General features: G+C 45.3%; 1 protein-coding gene across 1 annotated transcript in view; it reads right to left on the minus strand.

The window, feature by feature from the left end:
* Nucleotides 1–21,800, minus strand: part of Fam47e (family with sequence similarity 47 member E) — a 33,544-nt gene extending 11,744 nt beyond the window's left edge. Inside the window, exons 1-3 of the mRNA XM_055595565.1 lie at nt 21,778–21,800; nt 10,341–10,474; nt 8,654–8,798 (exon numbers count right to left, since the gene is read on the minus strand). Coding sequence (XP_055451540.1) covers nt 8,654–8,798; nt 10,341–10,474; nt 21,778–21,780 — 282 coding nt within the window. The 5' untranslated portion in view covers nt 21,781–21,800. The remainder of the gene's footprint in view (nt 1–8,653; nt 8,799–10,340; nt 10,475–21,777) is intronic.
* Nucleotides 21,801–23,779: the final 1,979 nt, after the last annotated feature.

Here is a 23,779-nt window from a genome sequence, read left to right on the forward strand (position 1 = left end):
TGGCTGACCACTCCTGGGGAGCGGGTAGTTTGGAGGAAAAGGAGACAAAGCTCAGGGAGCATTCACTGGAGACAGAAGCACCTGGGGGCTGGATGGCTTTGGCAGACACCTGCAGGAAGCTGAGCATCCCTGAGGAAGTACAGTCTGACCCAAAGCAAGTTTTTCTAGCACTTTGTAACAGGGCCATTCCTAGAGTGCTTTCCAGGTACTCCATCTCTAAAAAAAGAAAAAAAAAAAGTATATGTGCATGGTTGTGCATCTATACCACATGCGTGCCCGTGTCCTCAGAGGCCAGAAGAGGGAGCCGTGTGCCCTGCTACCCGTGTAGCAGGAGCTGTGGGTAGTTGTGAGCTGCCATGTGGGTGCTGGGAAAGGAACCCAGGTCCTCTTAGCCACTGAGCCATCATCTGTCCAGACCTTCCTCAAGGGAGTTGCCCTCTCCATGCCCTGCTCAAAGAGGCCATTTCAACCATATTTTGTTCTCCGAATAACTTCGTCTTTTCCTGCCCCCGGACACAGTTGGTAGGGGTGGAAATGGATGCAATGAGTGGCTCAAAAGGATGACTATTGTCCTGGGATGTGGCCCAACACTGGAAGATAAACAGATAAAGAGACAGCAGAGTTCCACTGTGGGAGATAAAAGCTGAGAAACAGAGAGGGTGAGTTGGAGTTGGAGGTGAACAGTTTATGGAGAGTAGCTGTGAAGCAGGGTCAGAGCCTCAAAGGGATGGAGCAACCTCAGAACAAGGCTGAGGCAACTGTAACATTAGTTCAGAAGCCGATTCCAATAGCCTGTTTCTAGGTTGCCTAGCAACCTGATGTCATCACCTGTCACCACCATGGAAGCACAGGCCAGATAAAGGCAGCCAGGCCACCTAGCACATTCCCTCTCTTTGACTCTCTCTCTGGGTCACCTCCTTCTCTCCTCTGCTCTCTCTCTCCTCTTACCCTCTCCCACTGTCTCTCTGCCCCTAGCTCCCCTCTCCCTTTCCACAATAAACTGCCTTAGCTATACCAAATATGTTGCGGTGGATTCTTAATCTTTATTATAACATTGGTGCCGAGAACCAGTGGGGGCTCTTCAGGCAATGTCTGGGCATACCAGAACCCCTTTGCACGCCACGCCTGCCTGCAGCAGGTTTGCCTTCTGTTCCAGCGATCGTTAGGCAGGACTACCCCTGAGGTATGTCTGAGCCATTTGTCTGTGAATTTGATCTTATATCCTACTGAAGAGTCCACTTCTGCCACGTGGATCTAATCAACCCTGCCCAACTCCTCCCGAAGTTGTTGTGCAAGACTCCAAGCAAGCACTCTCCCCCACCCTCCTCTCCTTCAATGGACTCTATTACAAAAATCTGGCTACATTCAAAGCCCCCCCCCAAATGACATACCCAATTCCCAACTATTTACTGCCACAGACAAAAGGTTTCCAAATACTTTCTAATCTTGCTTTGCTCTAAGCTCTCAAAGTTTTATCCCTAAGAATCTACTTCCCAACTCTTAAAAAAATCTTCTCTCACTCCTTTCTTTGCACTGTGCACTCAAAATAAAAATGTACATCTTGAGATTATACTGTGAACGCTTATCTAAGGATTTATAATTTGCCCATTGGTCACGGTGTTTATAATTTAAGTTCAAACTCTTGTTAAAAATATGTATATATATACATATATGTTTGTAACATCTATAGAAACACAGATGTTTTTAAACAGCATCCATGTCCACCAACACAGCTAACAACCTGCCCTGTGACTCCACAAGCTTAAGATGACTACGTGATGTAAGGCAACACTCTCTATTTATTATTTCCTCTCCTTTTTGGACTAAGCAAGCAATAAGTCTCACCTCAAATTGGTATAGATTTCTATAAAAATTCAAAGTTATGTTTTTGACAATATACTATGTATTCCTGGTTCAAAAATGTGTCTTATACGATGATAAACTTTCAAGGTTATAAAGGTCTATTCAGATTAACAAGCTAATTTTAAATGTCTAACTACTTACGCCTTTGCTAGTTCTTGGACTGATGAATGAATGCTGTTTCTCCTGCCACCAGCTGCCTGTATTTAGGGTTCGCCTCTAAGATCTCTGGCCAATGGAGTTGGCATAATGAATTCAAGTGTAATTTTAAAGCTGTTTTATACTGTTCTACTGTATTGCTGACTCTAGAAACAAGTTATTGGTTACTTTCTCAGGCACAATCACGTGTTAGTGTCCAGGCTCAATAAGTAAAACCTTGTGCTTAAATAATCTTAAAACATGTAACTGTTAGGATCAAATAAAACGATGATGATGTGCACAGCAGATTTTATATGAAAGAGGTTTACTAGATGGAGATGAAGAGAGAGAGAAAGAGAGAGCGAGACACGATAGGGGGAAGAGGCTACCTAAATATTAACAGTAACGTAATTTCCAAAGATACTTTTAATTTGGAATATATTAATTCTAGAAACATTGAATTTACAATGTTAGAGCTTGGTTACTATACTCTATCTTTGCACTCAGAAGGTTAAAAATCACTGCCTTAAATATGCTTAGCTTTGCTTTTGCTAGCCTATAATATAACTTTTAAACTTTTATAAGCTATGGACTTTTTATAAACTAAATCATACGGAAAAATTTTAAAACCCTATAATGCTATACCAAAAAAAAAAAAAAGAAAGTTCCCAATCTCTTTATGGACTATGTTTATGATTTTTAGGGCTCCAACTTCACAGGGATGAAACCTAAAATCCTAATCTTTAATTGATGATTGAGAAATGCAAGTTAAATAGTCAGTCATCTTATAAATGATCAAATTCTTTAACATGCCCAGGTTTTGGCAAATTAAACTCATAGCTATGTTTTTAAATTGCCTGCCACAGATTCTAACAACACATACATGGCTGGCCGCCATGTTGATTTTGGGTGGATAAAGAAGGTGGAGCCATGGCTTCACCACCATCTTGACTAAGGGCAGTCCCATGACTGGCAGCCAAAAAGTAACTAGAAATGAATAAAATTGTCTATTTAGATCTACTTGAGATAGACAAGGTCTCACTGCCATCTTAACTAAGGGGATAAGGATAGTCCCTGACTCCCCATATAGGAGTTGTTTAAGTGGATTTTAAAGTCTTAAAAGCCCAAAAGGAGCCTTCCAGACAGGCTCAGCTACAGCAGAAGACCAAGCTCCAGGCCCAGACCTTGGCTGCTGCCCTGAGGCCATCAGCATTTCCACAGAGGAAACATGAGGTCTGAGACGCCAAATCCCCGTAAGGCCCAGCCTGAGTCCACTCCACCATGGACCTGTTTCAAATGCAGCCAGGAAGGACACCAGTCCCACAACTACTTCAACAAGCCATGCCCTGCCTGCCGGCAGCCTGGCCTCTGGAAGTCGAAATGCTCCCACACACGCTAGCCCTCTGTGCAGAGACGTGGAGGCCTTATCAGCACAAGCACCACAGACACTTCAGCCTTTGAGTTCCTTAGCCTGGCAGAGGACTGAAGGCTCCCAGATTCACACTCAGGTCCCAGGGTCACATTGCCAACTTCTGTCATGGGAGGCTCGGATACCTTCCGAGTCCTCTTTTCATGTGCAGGGGACCAGGCCTTAAGCCTCACTCTTAGAGCTGCTGCTGTTGTAAGACCTGGGGTCTCACAGCTCAGGAGTTTAAGATCGCACCCTTCCCAGAAATTCCCCCAGACCAAGACTCGTTGCAAAAGCAAGAGGTTTATTAACCATTGCGCAATGGGGTCACCCCTGCCGGTCAGCAAAGAGTGGCACCGGGAGACAAAGGCCTTTAGGTTTTTAAAAGAAAAATTGCGGGAGATTTGAAGTTGCAGTCTTGGCAATCTAGGATTGGACGAGGAAGCTATAAAGTAAGATAATTGGTTAGTCTTAGGTGCTCAAGCTTGGCCAGTCCTGGATGCAAGTGTGGATGCAGCTGCAATTGAAGGTGGGGGTGGTTAGCTCATCCTTGAAGATTAGGGGCTACAGACTTTTGGCTGGAGGTCAAAAGCTACTCAGAAGAAGTCTAGGTTCGTTGCTAAGAAACGCTATCTCAAAGACAGGAGTTTTTCTTTTTGCTGAGTGAAAGTCATTGCTTGCTTGCCTTTTTTTTCTATCTGTCCTCATAGATAGGGTCACATTTTTCCATTTTCTGGAAAGGTACTAAGAGGCTTTAGCTTAACCTGAACCTAAAACTCAAAACTATAGGCTTTAGAAGACATATAGGTTACAAAGTTAGTCTAACCCTTTCACTGTCAGGTCTAGACACGGTCTACCTTGTTACCAGACTCAAAAAGCAGGTCTCAGATGTAACCTTTTACCATTCCTTTAACTAAACAATGGTGGCTGCTCGCAACAATCACTGTGTTTCATGGTAAATAGGAAAAAAGGCCTAAGGATACAGAAGCTTAAGGTATGAGGACCTAAAAAGGTATTTTAGGGTCTACAAAGGTGATTTAAGGTATCCAAAATAAATAGATAGATAAAAGTGCTTCAGATTTTGTCCTGCTGCTATCCAACGATAGTAGTAAAACTGTTCAGAGCTTTGACATTAATCGCTGGAACTCTGTGATTTATTAATCTAACTCTGATAAAACATTCTACTATATGATCCACTATCATAGTTTCAGGCTCAGGATTTTAAATTTTCTTTTTAAAATTTTGTCTTTTAAGAACAGACTTTAAAATGTTTCTCATTGTGCTAGCTTTATATACATCCAGTCTTCTGAATAGAGGGAATCAGCTTCTCCCTCATGGTTTGTAATCATACTAAAAATCAAGATCAAGTGAGTTTTTGTTGTTGTTGTTGTTTTGTTTGGGTTTTTGTTTTGTTTGTTTGTTTGGTTTTGCCCCTTCTACTTCATGGAAGGCTTCTGTCTTCCCTGAGCTCACCTCAAAGAGAGTTCATGATGTTAATTCAAAAATAATTTTCCAAGCTTCTGCTATGCTGTGACACAGAGATGTGTGTCTACCGCCTTTTTCTATGATGGATATTTCGTTGCAGGTTATAATGGTGATGCTAACATGTCTGCAAACCTAAAGGTATTCTTGTAAGCTACAGGAAATCTACCCGAATCCACCTCTCAGGCTGAATGGACTCTAGGTACCTCCTGCCAATCAACAGCTTAAGTTTCCCACCTGTTGCCTCAGAGGGTAGGATTCTCCCCCACCCCTTTCCCTAGTGTTGAGACTCCCCTCCCCCAACTACCAAAACCATGGGTCCAAAAAGTTTCAAATATGCACCTAAAATGTTTTTCACCCAAGCTTACTTAACTTTGTCTTCTGTTCATATAGATGTCCCAGTATCCTGCCAGGTCCAGGAGTTTTCTACATCCAAGGCAGCACCAAAGCAGCTACCCACTCTAACCTCGAAGACTGCGTCAAGCCAGACCTGCATTTTCCTTCCTGGTTGAAGATGTTCTCACAGATCCTGGACCCAGCAATGAGCCAGACAGCTGGCTCTCCGAGGACTTTGCTAGTATACTCCAATTCCTTTAGTGTCCCCAGAGATCTTGCTATCCCCAAGTCAGCAGGAAGCAGTCTTTTCTGAACACAACACCTTCATTCCCACCCCGCCACCCCTTCCTAAGTTTTCCATTTTTAATTAAAGAAAAAGGGAGGAATGTTAATCCACAAGCCCATCCCTAGATCCTGCTTCTAGGTTGCCTAGCAACCTGACATCATCACCTGCAACCGCCATGGAGGCATGGGCCAGATAAAGACAGTGGCACCACTCTCTCTCTGTCTTTCTCTCTCTGGGGGACCCCCTTCTCTCCTATGCTCTCCCACTGTCTCTCTGTCCCTAACTCCCCTCCCCCTTTCCACACAAACTTCCTTCCTTATACCAAACATATTACAGTGGACTCTTAATCATTATTATAACAACAATAATGAGAAGAGAATAGAACAAGCACAATCAATGAAGCGAAAGAATCAGTTGTGTAGAAGAAAAGTGCAAGTTAGTCCTAGAGGCTCACACCACAGACTGGTGTGATAAAAGGAGACATTAGGGACATACGGAATGGTGGTCAGAGAGACTGGAAACACGGCCAGTTGGCAGAGCTGCTGAGCTGCAGTCTTAGGGTTGGAACTGTGGGTGTTGTTTTGTTTTGTTTTCCTATTATAAAGAAAGTTTTATTGACCTTTGTTTCTTCAAACCTTCTCAGGCTTTTCCAGATTAGTTAGCTTTGAAGACACACTGTGTGTAAGCAAACACTGAAGGAGCTGCCATCAAAGGATGGCTCAGTTGGCAGAGGGCAGCTACAGCTCAAGCTCGCAGAATTGAGTTAAGTCCCCGGAACCTGGGGAGAAGAGCTCTTGTAATCCCAGCATGGGCGGAGATTCGGGGATCCCTGGGACTTGCTGGCCAGCTAGCAAGCCTGATCTGCAAACTGCAGGCAAGTGAGAGACCCTGTCGCAAATAAGTAGTGTTGGGTATCTGAGGAGCACTATTTGAGACCGTCCTCTGACATTCATGAGTAGATATATAAACACACCACATACATACACACCACATACACACACACAAAGAACTATGGAGTTTGCATTTTAAGTATCAGAGCTCTAAATCAGATTTCCAAAAAGACATTTCACAGTCCCATGAAATGGCTCCCAGGAACAGTGTTTATCTTCTCCAGAAATCGACTCCATTCAATGCGTTTCATTCTTTCTCTCTTTTTTTAATTTGAAATTTAATTGTACGTGCACCGCCATATTGCATGCCTTGGCATGCGTGTGGAGGTCAGAGGGCATCTTGCAGGAAGAAGCTGCTTCTCTTCTTTCACCATGTGGGTCCCAGGCCTCCAGGGTTGGTAGCAAGTGCCACCTTTACTCTCTGAGCATCCATTAGACCTGCCTTCACCTGCTTCCTCTCTAGCAGAACGTGGTGTTTCTCCATCCATGGACTGTTCTTTAAAGAGAACTAAAGTTTGGGGGTTTGTTTTTATCATCGATCTGCCGTAGCTGTTCTGTGACCCATCTTTTTGCATGTAGAGTTTGATGAGTTTCTTTCATCTTGTTAAGGAGGACCTGGGGCTACAGATGAGGACTAGCGTTTGGTGCCCAGGGATCTTGGGGCAGATCAACTGAGATTCAGCTCTTACTAGCAAGTGGAATGAGGAGCAGGAGTGACAGCTATGGAAGGCTGGAAGGGATGCTGGGCCACCTCTTCCAAAGTCAGAAAACAGGACCAGCAAGAAGGCTCAGTGGAAAAAAACAGCTATGACCTGAGTGGTTCTGTAAATCCTCATAAAGGTTGAAGACGGGAAGCTGCTCCACGAACTTGCCTTCCAACCTCCACATTCTCATACGGCACACACACATCCATATGTACAGGACACACAATAATTGTTATTATTACCATTTTATAATAATTATTATAATAATTACAATTATTAATTGTTAACAATTATATTAATATATTGTTAAATGATTAATTTATATTTATATTATTATTTTAAAGTCTCTGCTATATAAGAAAGGAAAGCTCTATGTAGCCACCTTTAAGATGTTCCCGAAGGATTCTTAAATTTCCCACCCAGGCAGAGCAATCTCCAGCAATAGGAATGAGAGAAGGGGTGAGAATCGGACAGTCCCATGCAGCTGGATTAAAGACAGTCAAGCAGTGCTGTGGGTGGCTGGTGGAGAACATTGTCTCCTTAATCATGGTGGTTATTCTGGCACAGGCACGTGGCCCATGCAGAGACAGGAAGTCCTGGTTTCTGCCCTGTTGGAAAAGGCTGCTTACTGGTACAATGCAAGCTGAATGAACTTTGGTGATGACTTTTGGCGTCCATTGCTTGAGGAAAATTCGAGAATGAAGTCAGACAGAGGGGTAAGCAAGACACGAGGACAGCAGCTAAAAGCAGGTCAGCACCTTGATCTGGCTGTGCCTCAACCTCCTAGTGCTTCTGGGTAATTCTCCTTTAAGCTCACCAAATTACATTTGGGTTTGGAGCATAGTCTCTTGCTAATGAAGTAGTACTAAATAAGCACATTGACTAGGGCTGGCAAGATGGCTCAGCTGGTAAAGGTACTTGCCAACAGGCTTGAGAGGTGGAGTTCAACCCTCAGGACCCACGATAGATGGAGAGACCCAACTCTCAGAAGTTGTGCTCTGTCACTGTGACACACACATGAATAGATAAATGTAGTGAATATACGTGTCAAACACCTGACTGAAAACTAGCCATGCATCAGAACTCTCGAGAGGGAATAACACTGGATGTTCTTAAATCCAGGAAAAACGATAGGAAATCGTCTTGGAGGAAAGGCAGGGAAAGAGCTGACAACCAAGGCAGAGGTCTCCGCCCTTCAGAAGAGCAGCTGTGTCAAGTGCTGCTCACCAGCCTCCCAGTTAAGCATGTCTGAGAGTGGGGAGTGAAGAATGGAGGAAAGAGTTGATACTAAAGCGAGGACAGAAACTAGGAAGCCATGGCCAAGGTGCAAATAGAAACATGAATGCTCACATCGGCTCCGAGCCTACAAACTTAGAGAAGTTTCCTCTGCCCAGAACTCTCTACTGTCCATGACTGTATAGAGTGCTTCCCTCATGACTGGTGATTTGAGAATTTGACTCTAGTGTTTAATAGAAGCGGCTTTGTGCCCAGGGCTTCACACACTGAGCACAACTCTCCATGGTAACTTTAGGTGTCACTGCTTACTTACAAGAGCCATGGCCCAGGCGCAGAAGTCACTGACTCCTCTGCGTATGTCTTCATGGACAAGCCTGTCTTCACAGAGCAAATCCACTTTGCTTGGCTTTTCTTCACACAGCCATTGGCCTGGGTGTGACCCCATCATCTTCTTGGGCCTAAAGACCATGAGATCATCAAAGAATAAAACATGAGGCCCAGTGAAGCCAATTAGATCTCAACCAGTACCATTAAGAAATGATCAGACCTCTCACGGTCTCTAGAAGGTCAAGTGAATTATAGCTTCACAGATCACAGTCCCCTCTTCTTCACTAGAAATCCAAGTGTGTCATGGCTCGTCATACTGATTAAAACTTGAAGACATTAAATCAAGTGTCTTGCTTTTAAAGTTACAAGTACCACTTGTTAATTAATACATGTATCAGGTAGAAGCCACTCTAATTGAAGTTGACCTGTAATCTTAAGAAAATAGAGCATTTTGATAGTGATCCATCTGCCTGCCTATCTATCTATCTATCTATCTATCTATCTATCTATCTATCTATCTATCTATCTATCATCTATATATCTATATATCTATATCTATCTATACATCTATCTCCCCATGTCTCTCTCTACTCTCTTTCCTCTCCTATCTCTCTCTGTGTGTCTCTCTGCCTCTCTCTCATCTCTATCTCCAGCTCATCGGTGTCTGGTAGATTTTAACTTTATGCTTCTTTGGACTGTTGTGATAGGCTCCCACTGGTGTTTCCGGATCTTGCTCTCTATCTTCCCAATCCCTACTTCTTTATTTAAATTTCAGGCCAAGTTCTTATTGCTAAATAGAAGTCAAATGCAGTCACCCACCATCCAACTCAGATAGCACCTATTAAATTCAAATGTATTGAGCTGGGGACTATAGGTCAGTGGGAAAACACTGGTCCAGCACACACAAAGCACTAAATTCTACCACTGGCATTGCATAAAAAGTTGTAATGGTGCACACCTGTAATCCCAGCACCTGAGAGGTGAAGGCAGTAGGATCAGAAGGAGTTCAAGGTTATCCTCAACTACATATGAGTTCAAGGCTAGCCTGCACTAACTAAAACTATATCTCAAAAAAAATCTTTTAGCATTAAAGATTATATAATCCAGTAATATATATTCCCAAAGTCACACAACCAACACAACTATCTTGTTCCAGAGCACAGCCCAAACTGTGAACAGTTCTTCTCTGTTTACACCCTTCTCCCCTTCCCGGTAAGCACAATCTACTCTCACTTGCTACAGATTTGTCTACTCTGTATGTCTCATTTGAACGGAACTATACAGTCAAGTTTCCTAAGGGTCTCTCACTTAGCATAAAGCTTGCCGAGATAATCTATGAGGACTTGTGTGCCAGTGGCTTATCCCTTTTTATAGATGAGTGATATTTCATTGAGGAGCTACATCTCCTTTTGTTCTCCACTCACCAGTTGATGTGTGTTCGACTTCTTGCCACTTTTTGGCTATTAGGAATAACACTGTCGCCTACATTTATGCACAAGATTCTGTGTTCAGTAGTTCTTCTTCCAAAAAAGAGTTTTCACCTTTAGCACAGCCTCCAAGGATCTTCATGGACTGACCCCTTCCTGTGTCCCCAGGAATCCCTTGCTTTCTGAGCTCTAAACACAGCAGCCTTCCTAGGATGTTCATCAGGGAAAGACATCAGCAGTACTCACAGGCACACTTGGGGAGAGCATTTCTCTACAAGCTTCGTGCCTTCCTTCATTAGTTGCCCAGGACCTCGGCAATAAGCCTGTGTGTCCTTCAGCTTCCTCTCGGGGTCAAGCACCTCCAGCACCTGTAATAAGAGCTACAAAGAGAAAGCAGACTTGGGGGTGAAGGCAAGATTGCAAGGAAAGGGGCTCTAATTCCATAACAAAATGGACCAAGTTCCTCCTCAAATGCATTCATCAAGTTCTGCACTGAGTGCCGTGCGGTGGGCTGTCTACAAACCTCCCTTGGGTGCTCAGGCTCTGTGTTATGGTTCCCTTTCCTCTAGTAGAATACACCTGTGAGCCTCCCCCAGGTCCCCAAAGCCCGAGACGGAGTGTCTCTGTTGGACTTCTGTGGTTCTTGACTGCTGCTGGCATCTCTGGGTACCTCTCACACCTCCTAAGAATTTTTCCTTGGAAATTCTGCATTTTTCCTTGGAAAACCACCTCACGTGCCAAGGAGATAATGCAGCCAGCCAAGTACTTGCCTTGCTAACATGAGAACCGGAGTTTGATCCCTGGAACTCAGATAGAAAAAAAAAAAAATCTGGGTGTGGTGCAAGTTTGTAATCTTAGAGCAAAAGTGATGGAGACTTGCCTGCCCTAGACCTGCTCAGTGAGTCACAGATTAGTAAGAGACATTGTCTCAATAAAATGATGGTGAGCACCCAAGGAACAAGAGATGAGGTTGTCTTCTCTCCCTACCACACAGGCATACATTTGCACACATATCTCAACACACACATGCCCCCCCCAACACACACACAAGTAATCATCTCTCCCTCCATTGGTCCTAGCTGGCCTAACCTTCTCTGCACTCTCCAGGCAGACCACCTCAGAGCCACAATGACTGGTTTAGGGATGCAACAGGCTCATGAATCAAGTGGACACACAGAAAGTAGGCTACAGGATTGGATTTTTCTGGGCTTACACACAAAGAGTGTCATTTCTTTGCTGTAAAGTTGTGAAGTCTGCAGGCAGCCAGATTAGCAGCATAAAGAGACCCTGGCTCAAAAGGAAGTTAACCCTGCAGAGGAGGGGGGAAGGAAGGATCAGAGGAGCTGAGGGATCAAGGACACGGCACTCAGAATCAACTGACCGGACTCACAGAGATTGGGGAGCCTGTAGGGGTCTGACCTAGGTCCTCTGCATATATGTTATGGTTGTATAGCTCAGTGTTCCTGTGGAATTCCTAATATTGGGGGCTGTCGGTGACTCTTTTGTCTGCCTTTGGGACCACTGTCCTACTGGGTTGCCTCATCCAGCCTCGACAGAAGAATATGTATCTTGTCTTATTGTAGCTTGTTTGGCTGTCTTTGGTTGATGTCCCTGAAAGTCTTGCTCTTTTCTGAGGGGAGGTGAAGGTGGGCATGGACCTTGGGGAAAAGGGAAGTGGGTAGGGAGATGTTGGAGGAAGGGAGGGAGGAAAGGGAGGGGAAACTGCAGTTGGAATGTAATATATGAGAGAATAAATAAAAAGAAAAAAATAAAAACAAAACAAACAAACAAACAAAAAAACAACCAAACCAAACAACAACCATAACAAAGCTAATGAAACCTGGTTGGGGAAATCAGACAGGGAAAGGAGAGCCACACTTCTGTGCCATGTGCCATATGAGATATATTATAACCACAAATTTATCTGAGTTTCTGATGCTCTGGCTTACAGGACCCAGTGAGGAAAAGCTGTGTAGATAATCACTGATCAGAAATATCATCTCTTCTTCTCGTTGACTTTTCTAGCATGAACCATTCCTTCCTTTCTTCTCTCCTTCCTTCCTTCCGACAGTGATTGGAGTGGAGCGAGAGAGGAAGAGAAGCCGGTTGTGAGGCTGGGACTGGGACGGCAGCAGACATAGGTTCCCTGGCCCCTGAGGTCAGGCAGGGGCTTTGAGCAAGGAAATGTGTTGGACCTGAGAACAAAAACCACTTCACAACTGTGTGATTAAAGGCAGCTGAATGTCTAAGTGCAGGAGAGACTGATCAAACAACCGTCTCCTCCTAAGAAGGGGTTTCAGAGAGCAGAGGTCCCCTTTACGGGGAGGGGTTAAGGTTGATAGAGAGTGGCTGTTGAGATAATTGGCTGTTAGCACCTGAGAGAAGAGTGGGAGCCTCAGAGCTGCCTGTGGGATGGGTGTGAGGATATATCACGGGGAAGGGGAGCCATCACAGGTTGGGGGAGGGGTCAGCAAAGCCAAGGGGTGGGCACACATCACGGGCTAACAAGTTCAGCTTAGCCTGAAATACATGATTTGCAGGCTACATTGGGTTTAGGAAACAGAAACGTACTCTTGTAAGGTACGGGCAGTTAATAGCAATGAGCGACAGTGTGGCTCCTGTTTTGGCTTCACAAATGGTGCACTTGTACCTACATGTCTAGCCAGGGAGAAGGTTGCAGGGGTGGGGTGGAGAGCCATTCCTGCTCACCCCCTGCCTCATCCAGCCAACCTTCTTCCTCAGGTCTCACACAGCCTGGGATTTGTTTAAGGCTATGGTGCTCAACTAAGAAACCGTTGCCAGGCCTGGAGAGATGGCTTTAGTGGTTAAGAGCACCGTCTGCCCTTCCAGAGGACCCGGAAGCAACTCCAAGCACCCACATGGCCGCTCAGAATTGTCTGTAAGTCCAGTTCCAGGCGGTTCAACCCCCTATACCAATGCACATAAAATAAAGTAAATTATTTAAAAAGAAAGAAACCATGTCTAGGCTCTCCAGCAGCTGGGGGAGGTCAAAGGAGGGCCGGTTCCTAGGAACGTCACCATTGGCTCCATGAAAAGACTGGCCATTTCTTCCTTCTTGTTGGAAAGACCAACTTGGATCCATTTTGAAATATAAAATCAGGATAAATGTGCTGAGGGTCATGAAGATGAATTAGGAGCAGACCCGGACATGGGTGACACAACAGAGTCCTGGCCTGGGCATTGTGGTGGATTCTCCATGACCCTCAGGATCTCCTCTCTATCCATCTGTTAGTGAGTTCTTAAGGAGACATCTTTAGCCCAGGCTAAATGGAACTAAGAGTGACTGAGCAACCCCCTATACCCAGAAAGTCTGAAGTACTGAGAGAGCTTAAGGGAAGAGAGCCTGGCCGTGCCTGTGTTAAACACTCTGGCGAGCTGAATGGCTGCACAGGAAGCCAAGGAAACAACTGCCTGCCTCACCATTTGTGTTTTCCTCAGTAGAAAAAGGAAGGCTGCCTTGAACTGATTAAGAACCTTTAGTTGGCGATAAGACCTCCTCTCTTCTACCATGCACCCCCAGGGCCTGCTGGGCCTCTGGAGAGAATTGTTTTAGGGCCCCCAGGAGGCTTTTCCTCAAGGCCAGATAGATCACCTCAGCAGGGAGAGCTTCTTCCAGAGTCGGGTAGAGAACCAAGGGGTGCAGGGTGGTGTTAGCGTCCACGTCTTCTAGGAATGCCTTCCCTGGTTTGGAGAGCCTGGACAACAGGGGTGCTTCCCTGGGCAGTCCAGTCTGCCTCTTCTTGGGGGTAGCACTGGGGGCTCTGTGGTGAATATGAGGCAGGAAGGCATCCTTGGGGCTCTGGCGTGGGGGGCAGCCTTTCCGGAAGTCATCCAGCCCCTCTCTCACAAACACCCAGCGCCGACTGTCCAGGGATCCCGGGAACTTCATCCTGTTGCGCTTTGTGGAGCACTTGGAAGGCAAGTTCTTGAGGGAGCTAGAAGGCAACACATCAGATGATGCTGCATCCCAGGACCTGGGCCAAGGAGGGTGTGAGAAGGCTGGCCTCCACCTATTGTGGAGGTGGGCGGAGCTGGAAAAGAGGCTAAGTTACAAGCTCCTGCCTGCTCCTGCTCTCTGTGGGCTACCGTGTCCCCATAGCTGTCTCCACTGCCTGCTGAGGTAAAACCACTGCTCTGGATGGGAACTGTACCATTTACCTGCTAGGCATCCTTGAAGTATCCCTGTGTGCATGTATTCTAAATGCCTGTGAACAGCAGGCGCTTTAATTTTATTTTTTTTAACTGAGCACCCTATTTCAAAGTCTCACCTGTGTAATCGATGACACTATATTTTAAAGGCCCATCCATATGTGAATCTAAGCATTTGTTATTCTTACTACTTCTGCCACATTAAAACAAACAAAAACACCGTATTTGTGAAGGATAGCCAGCTTGCTTCCCCTCTCAGAGACTGAGAGTCAGTTCAGTAGGAAGAATTTGGGTCCCAGTGACAGTGTAGCTCCTGTTATGATAAACTTCGCTGTCAACTTGACTGGACTTGGAGTTGCCTAGGAGACACTTCTTGAGCATGCCTACGGGGACATTTCCACTGAGGGTTAGCCTAAGAGGGGAGAGCCACCCTGAATGCAGGTAGCACCGTGCTGTGGGCTGGAGTTCGGGACCGAAGAGGGGAAGCATTCTGTGTGAGCAGTCCCAGCAGCAGGACCTGCGGCTGGCATTTGCTACTTCGTGGGTTCCTTACTTTCTTCCACCCTTCCCCACCCTCGTTCCACCCTTCCAACCACCCAACACTAGGTAGGAGAGAAAGGACAAAGGAGAAAGGGGGCATCGTTATCATTAGGCTACTTCCTGCTGATTTTTGGCATCGAGTTCCTTGGGGTGAGGCGAGCTTGATCTTCGCTGTCAGGATGTTCAATTTTTTCCTCTCGTCTTTGAGCATGACCATGTGACAAACTACAACCACAAGCAGCAGCAGCAGCAGCAGCAGTAACAGCAGTGCAGGAAGCGGAGGAGAACGAGGAAAATGAGAAGAGGAGGAGGAGGAGGAGCCCATCTCAGGGCTTTAGCATTTACACACCCCCTCAAGGGTTCCAAAATTCCATAATCCCAAAAGTCAGACATTTGCAGAAACTATCTGCAGCTGGAAAACTCATGTTCTGCCAGAGCACGAGGTAAAGCACCCGCTGTGGAGTCTGAAGCAGCCCCATAGCCCACACCTGGGATTAAAACAAAACCCTTCCGTGACATCTCTGTGCTTCTAAAGAAACCAAACATTCTCACTGAAAGGAGCCACCACCATGAACGCAGCCCTGCCTTCCCACCACAATGGACTACCTCTTAAAGCCTGAGCCCAAATAAATCCTTCCTCCATACGTTGCTTTGTGTTGGGTATCTTGTCACAGAGATGAGAAGGGCAGCTAATACAGTCCCTACACAGTTGATTGAATCAGTGTGTTGGACAATCTCAGTCGACCCTGGTGGACTCTTCTCAGCTCAGGAGGAAGGCTGGGAAATTATAGTCCACGGGCTATATTAAGCCTGCAACACATCATTTAGAGAGGGAGGAAGTGAGAGGAGAGAGAAGGTCTCAGTATGTGATCTAGGGTGGCCTAGAATTCTGTCCTGGGGCCTCAGCCTTCAAAGGGCTGGGACCATAAACCTGCACCAGCGAAGCCAGCCTTGTTCCTGTCTTCAGAAGAGTAAGTACAAGGCCTGACAGATGGTTCAGTGGGCAAAGACAGATGGCTCGATGGGCAAAAATGCCTACCGTCAAGCCCAATCCCGGCCCCACATGGTGGGAGAGAGAACTGACTCCCAAAACTCATTCTCTGGCCTCCATGTGCGCATGATGGCACAGGCACACACGTGCACACATACTCGAATACATGCGTGTGCGCATGCAAACACAGCCTGCTTAAAGCTCACAGCAACGCCACACAGTAACAGCGTCATTCGTATTTACAGCTAAAGTGAGGCACAAAGAAGCGAAAAGCAAAACACTTGTCACAAGCTGCACAAATGTAACTCGCGCCAGGGACTCCAACACTTCTGGCCTCCATGGGCACATACACGCAAGCTCGAGTGTGCACACACACACTCACACAAACACAGAGGATGGGTTAAAAAACAAACAATAAAAACAAATTCTAGAAATATCTCCATAGCTAAGATGTGGTGGAGCTGGGATTTTTAATGCAGTTGAAAGCACCAGTGAGCTGTGCTTAGTTGGAGCCACTGATACTTTTTTTTTTAAATTTACCCCTGAGTTATATGGAATCTCAGATCCTCTTGAATCAGAAGATTTCCTAAGTTCTAGATCACTCAACACCTATTTTCATGGAGCCACAGTTAGTCTGACACTGTTTGCCTTAGGTGAGCTGTAGATGCTCTCCTTCATCTCCCCTCTCCTTTCTAACTTCCACACAGCCTGTGTCTCTTGGCTTCCTCCGCTCTCCCCTGGCCCCCTGGCAAGGATCAGTCAGGGCATAGAGGTAAGATAGAAGGGACAGTCGGCACACGGGAAGGAAAGTGATACCAGATCTAGAATAATCAGACACAACGAATGCCAAAGCCAAGCCTCAGAACACAGGCATCTGATGACCCTAATTAATGCCAGGTGTTCGAGAGCTCTGCCTTTAGAGCTTGTCATCCATAATGGCCCTTTATAATAAACACAACCTTTGCTGCAAACCATCATCACGCAACATTTTTAAAGAGATTCTAGCTTGGTCCCCAGAGAACCCCAGAAACCTCTTTGCCATGTGTAAATGTATGTGTGTGCTTGGGCAGCTTATGAAAATCTATGCATTATGAAAATCTAGACGAAAGAATGGCAAAAAAAAAAAAGTTTACAGAAAGTTTTTACCTGCCCTTAATAAATCACTCTCCAAACAGCTAGAGGTACAGACATATTGAATCATATCTCATCTTGGGACTGATGGCCAATCAGCTCTAGCTCTTAGCAAACAATTCTTCTCATTATTAACTACCTTCATAAAGTCCATATTATTTATATGTACAAGCACTTCCTAAAATCAGAGAGGATAACAAATGTTTTTCTGTTTAAATACATACATCTCAAAACAGGACCTGTATAGTAATTTGATTTGAGACTCAAGATTCTGGAACTGGCAGAAAACCTGAGAGAAATTTAGTCTGACTGGCTCACTTTCAGTTCTGAGGGGTGTATGAATGTAAGGGAGGGATTTCCTCCAGCCTACTCTGCTTCTCCTAGTTAAAATGCTTAACTCTGAATCCTATTATTTATTTACAGGTACAGCCTCATTTAGCTCAGGCTACTCTCAAGCCAGCCTTGTAGAGGACAACCTTGAACTACCTCTGACTTCAGAGCCTCTTGCCTCCACCTCCTGATGCTGCGATTATAGGAATGTACCATCACATCTAGCTTTTACGGTGCTGTGGATTGGGCTCAAAGCTTTATCCTAGGTAAGCGCTCTGCAAACTGAGCTACACCCCATTCTCAAGTCTCCACATTTCCTCAAGCCCATGAGTAATTTCACCTGACCAATAACAGAACTAAAAACATTTCCCCTAAAGGTTTACAGACAATAGTATATGATATATTGACATTTATCCTAAAGAAATGAAAAGGCCAGGCAGTGGTGGAACACACCTTTGATCCAAGCACTTGGGAGGCAGAGTTGGGCAGATTTTTCTGAGTTCAAGGTCAGGCTGGGGTCTACAGAGTGAGTTCCAGAGTGAGTTCCAGGACAGCCAAAACAAACAAAAAAGAAATGAAAATATATGTTCTTACAAAAAGATGTACATAAAGATTTGTGGCAATGAAAGGGTTAGACTAACTTTGTAACCTGTATGTCTTCTAAAACCTATAGTTTTGAGTTTTAGGTTCAGGTTAAGCTAAAGCTTCTTAGTACGTTTCCAGAGAACGAGAAATGTGACCCTATCAGTGAGGACAGATAGAAAAAAAGCGAGCAAGCAATGACTTTCACTCAGCAAAAAGAACGACCAGAACCTCGTCTTTGAGATAATGTTTCTTAGCAACCAACCCAGACGGCCCCAATTCTTCTTCTGAGTAGCTCCTGACCTCCAGCCAAGAGCCTGAAGCCCTAAACTTCAAAGATGAGCTAACCACCCCCACCTTTAATTGCAGCTGCATCCACACTTGGCAGGACTGGCCAAGCTTGAGCACCTAAGACTAACCAATTATCTTACTTTATAGTTTCCTTATCCAATCTTAAATTGCCAAAACTGCAACTTCAAATTTCCCACATTTTTTTCTTTTAAAAACCTAAGGCCTTTGTCTCTCAGTGCCGCTCTTTGCTGACCGGCAGGGGTGACCCCATTGTGCAATGGTTAAATTAAACCTCTTGCTTTTGCATCGAGTCGTGGTCTGTGTGAGTTTCTGGGAAGGGCGCGATCTTGAACTCCTGAGCTGTGAGACCCCAGGTCTTACAGCAACTTTGTATGTGATAGTCAAAAACTGAAAATAGCCTGATTCTCCAAGTGAATAAAGAAACAAACTGTAGTATACACATACTCCAGAACACACTCCTCGACAAACAAGAACAAATAATTGAAACACGAAGTTTGGATGGATCTCACAAGCTTTATGGGTGAAAAAGAGCTGATATCAAAAGAGCAGGACCTATGTTAATCTAGTTTGCTGGCATTTTTATCTGTTTGTTTATTTATTTGTCATATTCCCCAGACCTGGAGTTACAGGCGCGTGTGTGCTGCCTGGCGTAGGTTCTGGCAACCCAACTTCAGTCCTCCAGGAAAGCATCAAGCACTCTTAATTGCTGAGCCATCTCTCTAGCCCCTAGCTAACACTCATAAGATGCTTAAAATTACAGAACAGGAGGACACATTTGTGGTTGGTTGGTGGCAGAAAGGCTGACAATGAAGGTCCACAAAGTGGTTCCTATGTAGCTGTTTGATGTTAAACATCCCCCATAGGTTCTGTGTTTAAACACTTGGTTTCTGGGGGGATGTGAAACCTTGCTAGTTAACAGTCGAGCTCTGCTTCCCGTTCATTCGTGCTCCGGATCTCCCAAGATGTGAGCAAGCCAGAAGTTCTCATCTCTGTGCATAGAGCTGCCTGGGATGACAACCTTCCCCACCAGCATGGACCAATACCTCCCGAAATGATGAGCCAGAACCAGTCTTTCTTCTCTTGAATATTCTCAGTATTCTTCCACAGCAATGAGAAAGGTAACTAATACTGTGATCATTAAGCAGTTTGGTATCTTGACGTACACATGCAGAGAAATTTAAATTCAGGACATGGCTGCTCTGGCAAGAGATCACATCCAAAGACCTTCTAGGTCTGTGTGATCCGGCCGGAATACAAACACGCCTGTAATCCAGGAGACAGAGGCATGCAAATCTCTGAGTTCAAGGCCAGCCTGGAATACAGGAAGTTTTAGTTCCAGGCATGATGTACACACCTTTAATCCCAAACAATGAAGGTAAAATTAGTTTGTAGACAGAAGCACCCATGTTTGAAAGTGATGTCTAATTGAGTGGAAAAAAAAAAAAAAAGACTAATCAGAGAAAGATTTGACAGAATAGAATATGCCCAACTCTCACAAGAAGAGAGAGGAAAGGGATGCTACTTAAGGGGCAGAGAGAGAGAGAGAGGAGGCAGTTTTACCAGGACAGTAGTAGAGAGACTGGTTGCAGAGAGAAAACTCAGGTGAAGACAGAACAAGCCAGAGAATGAGAAGGAGCCAGAAGATTAGAAAATATTGCTGGAGTTAGTTTGAGGCCAAACAGAGCAATTCCAGGGCTAAGAGAAACCAAATTGGAGAGGAGTCAGTTTGGAGAGGAGTTTGAGCCAGAACAGCTGAATTGAACCAGAGAGAACAACTGAAGTTGGAAGGGACAAGAAGTGTGAGCTTATTAAGCAGTAAGTCTCTGAGGCCTAGGTTAGATTGTACAGAGGCTAGAAGCTTCCAGGACTAGGTCTAGGTTAGCAGACAGAGGCAGTAAGCCTCCAAGACAACAACTACCTCAGGCGAATAAAAGTTCTTGTTCTGAAAGACCCCAGCCTCACACTAAGTTAAACATAGCTAATGCCATTTTGTGAGACATCACTGTTTTGTAAAACTCTGAAGGCCAGATGAGAAACTGGAAAATTACTGAGAAATCCTAGCTGTGTCACCCACTTGGGATATCTGTGGTCAGGCTGCCCCAGTCATACTAAAAACAGTTTGTGTTAATCACTCTCATAAATATCTGTGAGACTGTTTCAGCTAAGATAGGGAAAAACAAAATAACAGGTGGCGGGCCACGTCAAGGGGTCATCCTACCCCCCTTGACCACCCAGTTCCTGGAATCTTGGTGCCCCTGCCAAACTTTGACGCAAATTGTGGTCTCGTGTAAACGTACCAATCAGCCCCCTGTAACCATGCCCTCTCGCTTCTGTACCAGTGCTTCTGCCTCTAAAACCCTATAAAAACCCCAGCTTCCCATCTAGGGGGCGCGCAGGGTTCTCTCGAGTGACCTTGCTGCCCCGAGTACTCGTGAATCAAAATAAAAGCCTCTTGCTGTTTGCATCCGAAGGGACTCGTTGTTCTTTGGGAGGGGGTCTCTCTGACGGAAGATACCCTCCGGGGATCTTTCAGTTCCACACACAAATGAAAACTTTACAGAAGGAAGAGCTGGTGAAGTGAAAAATGTCTTGTTTAACCACTATATTCTGCCAAAGTCGCTTTTCTGGTTTAGTGGTGGGCTACAGCTGTGTAAGACAGTGCCATTGTCTTACCAGCTGCAGAAGGCTATCTGGGAGTTTGGACAACATTTGCACTCTCTCCTGAGTCTACAATTATTTCAAAGCAGATAAGTCTCAGATGGGGAAGGGGGGTGCAAATGTTTATTTCCAAAGCATTCATAATTGTTCACATGCAAAGCAGAGTACACTGAGCTCTGTGTATGACTAGCCCCGATGGTCCTCATGAGCCTGAAAAGCTGATTCATTGAATCCACCCCATTTCATAGTAAGAAAAACAAGAGCCCACAGAGGTGGGTGTGGTGGCACACTTCTAATCCTTGTTCTCTGGAAGCTGAGGCAGGAGGACAGCCAGATTAAGGCTGGCTTAGCCTATGTACATACCGAGCTCCTAGACTTTCTGATTCTAGGCTTGCTGCTTTATCCATCAGCACATTGAAATACCTCTTCACCAGCTGATGCTCTCAAGGATTCAGCAACGGGAAAATAAAAGCCTTTTTTTTTCCCCCTGCCCCACTAAGCCTTCAAAGTAGCAGGCTGCCTTCCCAGGACTTCAAGCAATCTCCTGCCAAGGGTTCTGCTTGGCCAGAGGCTCCAAAGGAAGGCTAAAGACTTCAGGTGTCGTAGGTGCCATAAACTGAACACAGGGAACCCAGGGTCCCAGGGCATCTGATGAAAGAGTTGGCTACTCCCAGAAGGGTGTGTCTGTGTTGAAGGCAGGCCCTCAGAGGCCTAGGCTATGACAGCCTCTCTAGTGGCCACTATCTGGCGTGGGGACTTGAAACTACCTCCCATGGCAAAAACCAAACCACAAGGGCTGTGTCCTTTGTGGGGGGGCAGGAGATCCAGCACTGGTCCCTTTACTCTATTGCCATAGTGAGGGTACGGGATACCCTGAGAAAGGCAACCCCTAACAGCAAGGCCTACTTCTGCTTCAGCCCAAGAGATCCAGGGTTCCCTGATGAGCAACTGCAGGAGCTCAGCTCTTACCATCGGCAGTTCCCACGCTCCCTCAGCAGCCTCGGAGCCAGAGTGGGCAGCAGCCAGTGCCCACGCTCAGCCATGGCATCACTGGCTACATGGCCCCCTCTAGGTCTTGGGCTGAGTGTTTCCTCACAACTTCCGGAGTTGCTAGGAGACCAGCACAACCCGACACAGCACAGCCCTGCCTGGACCTGTCCAATTTGTCCCGCAGCGGTTGAGGAGTCCAGCATGACAGGGCTGAGCTAACATTCTGTGTCCGGGGGTGTGCCACTGGCCTAGGGGAGAAGGCTCCAAGCCTGGATTTAGTCAGATCTTATCCTGGCGGAAAGGCGCATTCATTTCCTACCAAGAAAGTTACTGGAATCTGAATGAGGATTGTGTTGTTATGTTGGTTTCGTTGATTTTTAAACAAATGTTTACTGTAGGGAAGCAACCAAGGGGGAAGGGGGGGAGGAGAAGAGGAAAGGAGAAAGGGACACACACAGAGACACAGACACAAAGAGACAGAAAGAGAGCAGCCGGCAGCTAGCAGGAAGAGGCTTTGGCACTTGTATTTAGTCACCCTTTGATGTCCAGCCAGTGTTCCTTTCAGTGCTTGTGGTTTTAGATTTGTCAACTTCAAGGCACTTTGGTGCACCCAGTACTGCCATCCCGATAACCTGGTAAGCAGGATTTCAAGTAAACATCAGTTACAGGAGAACGTATTTCTGTTTGATGTTTGCTTGCTACTTCAGAGTCCTGATTTTCAGGAAAAGTATTCCTTCCAGAAACTGCCCACTGAAGTGTCTTTTATGGGTTAGCTGCACACTAAAATTAGTGAGGAATACACAAACTCTCACAGACCACAACAAAAAGCCAGACACAAGCCCTTTAAACCACACAGAAGTAGTCATCATTTATGCCTTCTTTAGAGTAGAGCCACTGAGTTGCTATTCTTAATTATTTTAATGTTATTTATGCGTCAGCATTTGTCTGTGTCTGTATGTATATTTCCACAGAGGCCAGAAGAGGGCACCTGATCCTCTAGAACCTGAATTATGTGTGGTTGTGAGTAGCCTGACATGGGTGCTTGGCACTGAACTGTTCTCTACAATAGCAAGTGCGCATTAACTGCTAGGATGTTAGCTATTCTTTTGGTCTTTCCACCATGAATTAAAGCAACACATGGACCTTATCACTCAGCTACCTGCTCTTAAACTCTGCAGCCTCTAGAACCATGTACCAAAGTAAACCACTATTCTTTACAAATTACCCAGTCTCAGGTATTCTGTTATAGTAACAGAAAAGAACTGAGATCAAACGGTGTTCTTAATGCCATCATCTTGGGGGCAGGGCACAAATATTCAGAACAAAGCACATAGAAACTTTCAAGGAATCTCTAGAAACGTTGTTTAACTTTGGGTTGGGCCGTCTAAGGGCTTAGGGAATGGGACCAGGACAGACAGACATAAGTTAAAGTAAGGCACTATACTTGCTCTATTCTTCATGCCATCTCAGGCTTCATTGGATGGCTGCAGAGCCTAGCCTGTGCTCTTCAGAGCCCATTGCATGACATAACCATGGTGAAAAGAAGTCCCAGACACAAAGTAAAACAAAACAAAACAATCAACAACAGTAACAAAGCAAACAAACAAACAAAAAACCTTTTCAATGGCTACAGGCCCTTTCTTAAAATAAAACCAAATAAATAGACAGATTTCCTATAACAAGTACAATATAATTTAAACCTGAAAAGCCCATTTGACAGGTTTCTGTTGTTGCAATTAAGCAATTTAATCTAAACTACTTCAGGTCTTGATTTCAGCCACGGTCACCCTAGTCTGTTGTTTTGGGACCGTGTTGAGAGAGAAAGGCATGTTAAGCAAGCTGCCCGCCTCCCTGGCAGAACAGAGCCAGGGAGACACACTCACAGTGACCTATGTCCTCCGTCAGGCCTCACCTTCTCACAGTGGATTCTACAAAGAACTCATTGAGGGACTAATGCCTTGATTAGATCAGAGCTCCTCTC

The sequence above is a fragment of the Psammomys obesus genome, unplaced genomic scaffold (genome assembly GCF_907164565.1).
Source record: "Psammomys obesus unplaced genomic scaffold, mPsaObe1.curated_primary_1811, whole genome shotgun sequence".
NCBI lineage: Eukaryota > Metazoa > Chordata > Mammalia > Rodentia > Muridae > Psammomys > Psammomys obesus.